The 7456-nt window shown below is 42.6% G+C and overlaps 1 protein-coding gene across 5 annotated transcripts in view; it reads left to right on the top strand.

The window, feature by feature from the left end:
• Window positions 1-661: 661 nt before the first annotated feature.
• Window positions 662-7456, top strand: part of SPDYA (speedy/RINGO cell cycle regulator family member A) — a 37866-nt gene continuing 31071 nt past the window's right edge. The window contains exons 1-3 of one of the 5 annotated variants that reach the window (XM_045447293.1): window positions 673-760; window positions 1498-1604; window positions 5592-5844. In XM_045447293.1, the coding sequence (XP_045303249.1) occupies window positions 5610-5844 (235 nt within the window). In that variant the 5' untranslated portion in view covers window positions 673-760; window positions 1498-1604; window positions 5592-5609. Of the gene's footprint in view, window positions 761-1497; window positions 1761-4237; window positions 4509-5591; window positions 5845-7456 lie in introns of those variants that run through there. The other 4 variants (XM_045447291.1, XM_045447292.1, XM_045447290.1 and 1 more) reach the window with 4 other exon arrangements.

Here is a 7456-nt window from a genome sequence, read left to right as displayed (position 1 = left end):
CTAGGAGGAGGCCAAAATCAAAAGGTTCCTGTAGAATGTACAGCTTAAAACAGTAGATTAAACGGAAGAGTGCAATATGACCCCTTGTCACAAAGAGCCACACGGTATTCACACCTTTCTTTTTTAGTTTAAGGGGTGTCCCTCTGTTTAGTTATTTTAGCCTAGCAGTCACTGTATGGGCATAATAATTGCTGCTGCAAAGTTTACCTCTGATTCTCTGTCTTCCTACTATTGACATCTCTCTTTGTCGAGTACCTGCTGGTGTTTGTGTGCAGGCATCGCGCTTGGTGCTGTGAAGTGGAAGTGAGTTAAGGAAGGCCTGTAGTCCCAGCCCCCCAGGGCTTCTCCATCTAACTGGAGACGAGGTACAGGGCTCGGATACAAGCCAGACTTCAATGAGCGTCCAAGGGAAAGGGGATCAATTCGGAGGCCAGAAGAGATCTGGGAGGGTGGTGGCTTCTGCCAGGGTCCGCCCCCGAGGGTTAGCAAGGCCTGGAAGAAGGCTGGCGGGGCGGCGGGCAGGTGCAGCGAGAGCTCGAGCTGGAACGCTCCAGCTAGAGTCGGGGGCGCGGCGCGCGCAACCTGGCCCCGCCCCCGGCGGCGGCTCTGTGCGCTGATTGGCCCGCGCCGGCCTCGCTCGCGGTTGGCGGGAGGTCTCTGAGAGGGTAGTGCCGCTGCGGAGCGACCGGCGAGCAACCGCCTGAGGCCTCGAAGCGTGCCGAGGGAGGCTGTCCGGCGCCCCGGCCCCAGGTTTTGGCAGGTATCTTCCGCTCGCGCTCCGGCTTCGGGCCTCGCCGGCCACCCTCCAGTTTCGGCTGCGCCGGGTCCTTCCATCCCTCTCGCCCCCGGCCCCGCCGCCCACCGGGTGTGAGGATGGGACGGCGTCCCGGCCCCCTTCCCCCACACGCTTCGGCCCGCGAGTCTCCTCAGGTGTCCTCGCCGCGACGGGAGCACACCCTCCCGGCGCCTCGGGCCTGGGCTCGGGCGGGGGGCGTACGAGGTCGGAGTCCGCGAGGCTGCCCCTTCCTCGGTCGCTCTGTGGGGACCGCGGAGCGGCGTCGCGCTCCCCCGTGTCGCCGGCGGGCCCTTCCCTGGCGCGCTCGCGGGGAGGAGAGGCCCCGGGGGACGCCGCCCGCCGCCGGCCGTGATCCTCTGGGGATGAGCCCGCCCCGGTCCGCTTGGGTCCCCGTCAGCGCGTCCTCTTCCAGGAGCCGTGGGGTCGCAGCCGCTGTCCGTCCGTGCCCTGGCCCCGCGCCACCTCCCACAGTTTCCAGCCGCCGGTTTCTTACCCGTCGGCATGGCTGGGGGCCAGCGGGCTTCGATTTTTTTTTTTTTTTTTTTAAAGGACCTTTTGAAGGAATTGAACACTTCGACACGGATAAACCCCATGCTATGTGAAAATCGAGGTCCCGCTTGTTTAACCAATTTTGTTTTCGAACACAAGCACGTTTAAAAATACCTCTGGTCTCTGTTACCAGTACCATCTTAACATTTCAGTTGTATCGCCGGAGGTGAAATGTGGCTCTCCGGGCACCGTCTGACTCTTCTTCCTTCGAAAGACACGCCTCCCTGCAAAAAAGACACAGTAACGCTGCTGCCATGTAGTGAGTTTGGGCCACGGATTCAGCACTACGCTCGGCATATCCGTGTACTTCCTTCGCTCATGAACCGTCCTAAATATGTATTATGAACAACGTCTAAGAGTAGAATACGTAATTTTTACTGAATGCTTCTGTGTACCAGGATCTAAGAGCACCTAGGTGTGTCTCGTGTCTTAACATCCGGAATGAGGAAATGAGTGCTCCCAGGAGTGGTGCTCCCAGGAGTGGTGCTCCCAGGAGTGGTGCTCCCAGGAGTGGTGCTCCCAGGAGTGCGGTCACAACTCACTCCTACGGTTCTGTCCAGCCCAGCTTCCATTTATTCCGACCACCTCATCATCAAAGTGTCTGCTTTTCTCCACCTAATTGTGTGGATTTCTAATCAGACTTGAACTTCTTATTGAAACCGCTCTACTGTGCAATTTTACAAGTGCTGTAGCACCTAGCACTTGGCTGAGGCCAAAAGTATTCAATAGCCATTTAGATGTTAAATTAGAAAAAAAAAACATATTTAAAAATCAAAATTATGGAGTTGTGATAATAGCCCCAGCAAAGCTTCCAGCAGTTTTGCCAAGAATATTTTTTCTTAAATTTGCTGTGTTTTTTTTTAACAGTTTACAGTATGTGGTTATGATGGAGAAAAAATGCTGTGGTCATTTCCATAAGGATTCTGTTTTTTAAGAGTTATTTTATTTTAGCAAAACGGTGGTAAGCCCATCTTTCTTCCCTAAAGCAATGGCTAATATTTAACCACTAAGTCACAATTTATTTTGCGTATTGACAATGCAAATGCATGACTTAAATTTTTATAAAGTGTAAGCTTATAAGCTGGGTTTGTTTTCCTGGCAGAGTGACAGTAAGTAATATCGGGCTGCATACCATGATGTTTTACACATGATTTCATTTAATTTTGAAAACACTTCTTTGGTGGTTAAAGGATATGGGCCTTTGGTGTCAGACATTCCTGGATTCAAATCCTAGGTTTATCACTCGTTAATTATGTGACCATGGGCAAATTTCTTCCTCCCCAAGCCTCAAATTTCTCATCTAGAAAATAAGGATAAAATAATACCCATTTTATAGAAATGTTCTGAGGATTAAATGAGATAATGCATGTGAAACTTTTCGCACAGTGCCTGGCACATATTAAGTGTTCAGTGTAAGGCTGCAATTATAAGGAAGTTAAGGTTTCCCTGCCTGCCCTGAATCGCCATCAGATGTTGCTATTAGATTTTTCATATAGGCAGCTGAGTCTCCCAGTACTGATTCTGTCGTATGATTCTGTGCACCACACCCTAACACTCTTTATATTACCCCCAGAGAAAACAAATTATTTTAGATACCTATAAATTAGCTGTGGTATATTTACCAAAGGGGGGAAAAAAACCCAGACATCCGATTCAAGTGTCAATTCTAGTACAATTTTTTTTCAGATTGGTGGAGTCCACGTAAAAACCCACTACAGGGTTTTGCCATTTGAGTGTAGTTTCTTCTGGTTCCTTCCTTCTTCCCTGTCTCTTCCCTTTCTCATATTTTTAATTGCCTTGCATTCTTTTCCTCTTGCTTCCATGAGAACTCTATTTTCAGTATATCTAAATGAAGAGCATAATTTAAAACTACCTCAAGGTGGAATACGAGTAAGAATGTAGCATTGATCGCTTCTCTCCTTAGTGTCTCCATAACTTTTCTGCCAGTGTTTGCTGATTAACTTCAATGAATCTCTGTTTGGGGAATTTCACAGTTCTTTCTCTATTTCCTCAAATTTCATATGAAGTATCCCAACACATATATAGAATTTAACGGAATAGTGTAAAACTATACTATGAACATATTTATCTATTTGATTGACAAAATTTGCCTTCTGGTTTCATGATATGTCCGTGGTTATCTTAGTATAACAACACTTTTAAAGTTACCTAACATTGAGTAAAACTTACCTTCTGGGAGATATGCCATAGTTATTTTATATTCTGGCACATTCCACCCCCAAGCCTAGCTCCCAGTTTGAGAAGCCTGACTTTAATTTTTTCTATCTAGATTGTAAGGCTGCTCTTACTTCGGGGGAAAAAAAAAAAAAAAGATGCAGATGAGACCTCCAGCTGTCTCCCAGACGAGGTGGGTAGGAAAGAGCAGAAAGTTCTGAAGTCTCAAGGTTCAATTTATCACCCATTCCTTTTTCTATGGAGTTTGTAGCACCCATCCCCAACTCCATAATTGCCTTAAATTTGGTTGGACCTTAGATATAAGAAGAAAGATGAGCGGATGGGAGAGAAGTGAAACAGAGGGAGGAGAACAATTATAGAATCAATTGAATATAATTTCCTCTGCTTAGTTTTTCATAATCTAGCCCTCTGCTATCTAATATGATAGCTGCTAGCTACATGCGGCTGTTGGGCACCTGAAATGTGGATGGTGCAACTGAAAATTTTTTATTTTAATTTAAAATTAAGTACTGAAGGAGTGTAAAATATTTGTCCCTTACACACTACTTTACTGTATTGGTAGGACTACTTTTCACTCTCACTATTGGAAATTTAGCATCTGAATTGAGACCTACTGTAAGTGTAAAATACACACCAGATTTCAAAGACTCAGTATGAAAAATAAAGTATGTAAAATATCTCATTAATTTTTATGTTGATTATACACTAAAATGATATTTTGGGTATACCAGATTACATAAAACATATTACGAAGATCCATTTGGTTGTTAGTACTTCTTTAATGTGGCTTTAAAGATATAAAATTACAAATGTGGCTCACATTACAGTGGACATTGCTGATCTAGCCCTACTATATCCAATCTTATTTTCCATTCCTTCCTTCAGCAGGGAAGTTTCTGAGGGTCAGGAAGGAGAATCTGTACCTAACTCCTTGAACACCAAGGGAGGCATGGCTGCCTGGGTCACTGTGAGTTATGGATTGCCATGCTTGGGTCACTGTGAGTTATGGGTTCAGAAGTTCTCATTAGGATCTCAGAGTAGTTTCCTGCTTTGCCTATGCATATGTCCATTTCCTACCACCGTATAAAAAAGGTATTACAAAAGTAATACAAACTGTAGTAATAATTATGTGAACTAATTACCACCAAACATGGTAGTGATTATGCATATTGTTAAATATTGATGAATTAACTTTGTTTCTAATTTTATTATAACACTGTACATTCATATACACTTAAAATCAATCACTCAAATTAACAGTTTGTGGTTATGATAGAGAAAAATGCTGTAGTCATTCCAATAAGGATACTGTTTTTTAAGAGTTATTTTATTTTAGCGAAACAGTGATAAGCCCATCTTTATCCCCTAAAGCAATGGCTCATTTAACCACTAAGTCATACACTCACAAATTTAAAAATTAGAGTGATCAATTTATGAGAATCCCTCACGTATACCCCACATTTCTTTGCTAGAATTGTTTTTAACTTTTCAGTAAATACCAGTAAATGCTTGTTGAATAAGTGATTTTTGTAGCATATCAAAGAATTACCAGTAAGAAAATATTTTGTGTGGGGAGGTGGATTACTTTCAATGTAAGATTTGATATGATAATAATTTATTTCTGGAAATAGCTTGCCTTGTTCTATAAAAAGTTTGAAGTATCATATAACAACTATATGATAAAAGTATGTCAGTAGAAGCAGAATTTAAAACTTTAGGAAAAAAGAATACCACAAATAGATTATAAGTGCAGCATAGTTTCTCTAATTAACTTTCAAATTTGGTTTTGGGTTCCCTAGTAGTCAAAGCAAAATGGTATACAGGATCTTACTGAGAAGAGAAGGTGTTATCAGTTACCCAAAGGAAACATAGCATTTCTTAGCAATGAATGATAAAAACAATTTCTTATGTGAGTTACTATCACAAATAGTATTTTAGTAGCAAGTTCAATAACATTTTATATGACTGCATCTGGTAACGTCATCTGATTAGTTGTTTTTATATAGAAATGAACAAGAGTGTGGTAAATTATTATGTTTTATTTTTACAGGAATCTTGGGAAACCAAAATGAGACATAATCAGCTGTGTTGTGAGACACCTCCTACTGTCACTGTTCATGTAAAATCAGGGTCAAATAGATCACATCAGCCTAAAAAACCCATTAATCTGAAGCGTCCTATTTTTAAAGATAGTTGGCCAGCATCTGAAAAAAATGCACATAATAGCAACAAGTCTAAACGCCCCAAAGGACCCTGTCTAGTTATACAGCGACAGGAAATGACTGCTTTCTTTAAATTATTTGGTACGTTTAAAATGTTGTAATAGCAGTAATTGTAAGGTACTTAAAAATGAGAGAATCTAAAGATCTACTTTATTATTTTCATAATAATCAAAGAAGATGTTGTTATTTTCTATGTCAGATTTTCTGTCTCCAATCAATTTGTTTTTGTTTTACTTAGGGTTTGTCTCTTTTTTTTTTTTTAATGTTGGATTTTTGTTGTTTTGGATTGCTTTTGGATTTGAAGTTCAGATTCATCTTGCTTCTAGACTACTTAAATCCAAGTGGCAAATGTGAATTCTGAGCAATTCACGTTCATAGCATGAGTTTTGTGTGACCTAAGTAAAATACTACATAAAGTCTCAGGTGAGCCAACCAGCCCAGTTTGACTGGGCCTGAGGTGTTTCCCAGGATTTTCAGTGCTGAAACTGAGCAAACTGGGAAGGTTGGCCAACCTCGAGAAGTTTCAGTATTATATGTAGGGATTTTTTTTTCTTTGAGAGAGAGAGAGAGAGAGCACATGTGCACATGGGGAAGTGGCAGAGGGAGAGGGAGAGAGAGACTCTTAAGCAGGCTCCGTGCTCCTTGCTTAGTGGAGCTTGATTCCATGACTCTGAGATCATGACCTGAGGCAAAATCAAGAGTTGGATGCTTAACTGACTGAGCTACCCAGGCGCCCCAGGAATTATTTTTTAATATTTTATTTTTATTTAAGTAATCTCTCCACCCAGTGTGGGGCTCCAGCTCATGACCCCCAGATCAAGAGTCCCATGTTCTTCCTACTGAGCCAGCCAGGTGCCCCACATATGGGGAATATTGTGGGGTTTTTTGTTTGTTTGCTTGTTTGTTTTTTAAAGCTTATTTATTTATTTTGAGAAAGAGAGAGACAGTGTGAGTGGGGAAGGGGCAGAGAGAGGGAGAGAGAGAATCCCAAGCAGGTTCTGCACTGTCAGCACAGAGCCTGATGCAGGGCTCAAACTCAGGAACCATGACATCATGACCTGAGCCAAAATTGAGTTGGACACTTAACCAACTGAGCCACCCAGGGGTCCCAGGGGAATATTTTTAAAAATTATGCTTTATCATCATGCTGATGAAATGAGTTTAAATTTATCTGTTCAGATCATGAGACAATGCTACTTTGCTGACAAATTTCTTAAAACAAGAAACTTTTTTATATTCTAGTAGCCAAGGAAGGGACGAATTTTTTTTTTTTAAGGTAAGGTAGTAAGATAGATTAGACTAAAGGGTAGGATAGATGGATTCTGGTAAATATCTGTAGGAGTGAATCAAGTCATGTAGGTACCACAGTCTCTTAGATCCAGGTAACACGCAGAAGTCAGTTGGGGACAAGAGTGTTTGCCCTGCTCAGAAGACAAAAATCTTTTTTTTATTTTATTTTATTTTTTTTTCAACGTTTATTTATTTTTGGGACAGAGAGAGACAGAGCATGAACGGGGGAGGGTCAGAGAGAGAGAGAGGGAGACACAGAATCGGAAACAGGCTCCAGGCTCTGAGCCATCATGAGCCATCAGCCCAGAGCCTGACGCGGGGCTCGAACTCACGGACCGTGAGATCGTGACCTGGCTGAAGTCGGACGCTTAACCGACTGCGCCACCCAGGCGCCCCAGAAGAC

This window comes from Leopardus geoffroyi, chromosome A3 (assembly GCF_018350155.1).
Source record: "Leopardus geoffroyi isolate Oge1 chromosome A3, O.geoffroyi_Oge1_pat1.0, whole genome shotgun sequence".
In the NCBI taxonomy this organism is placed as follows: domain Eukaryota; kingdom Metazoa; phylum Chordata; class Mammalia; order Carnivora; family Felidae; genus Leopardus; species Leopardus geoffroyi.
This window is presented reverse-complemented; position numbering and strand designations above follow the sequence as displayed.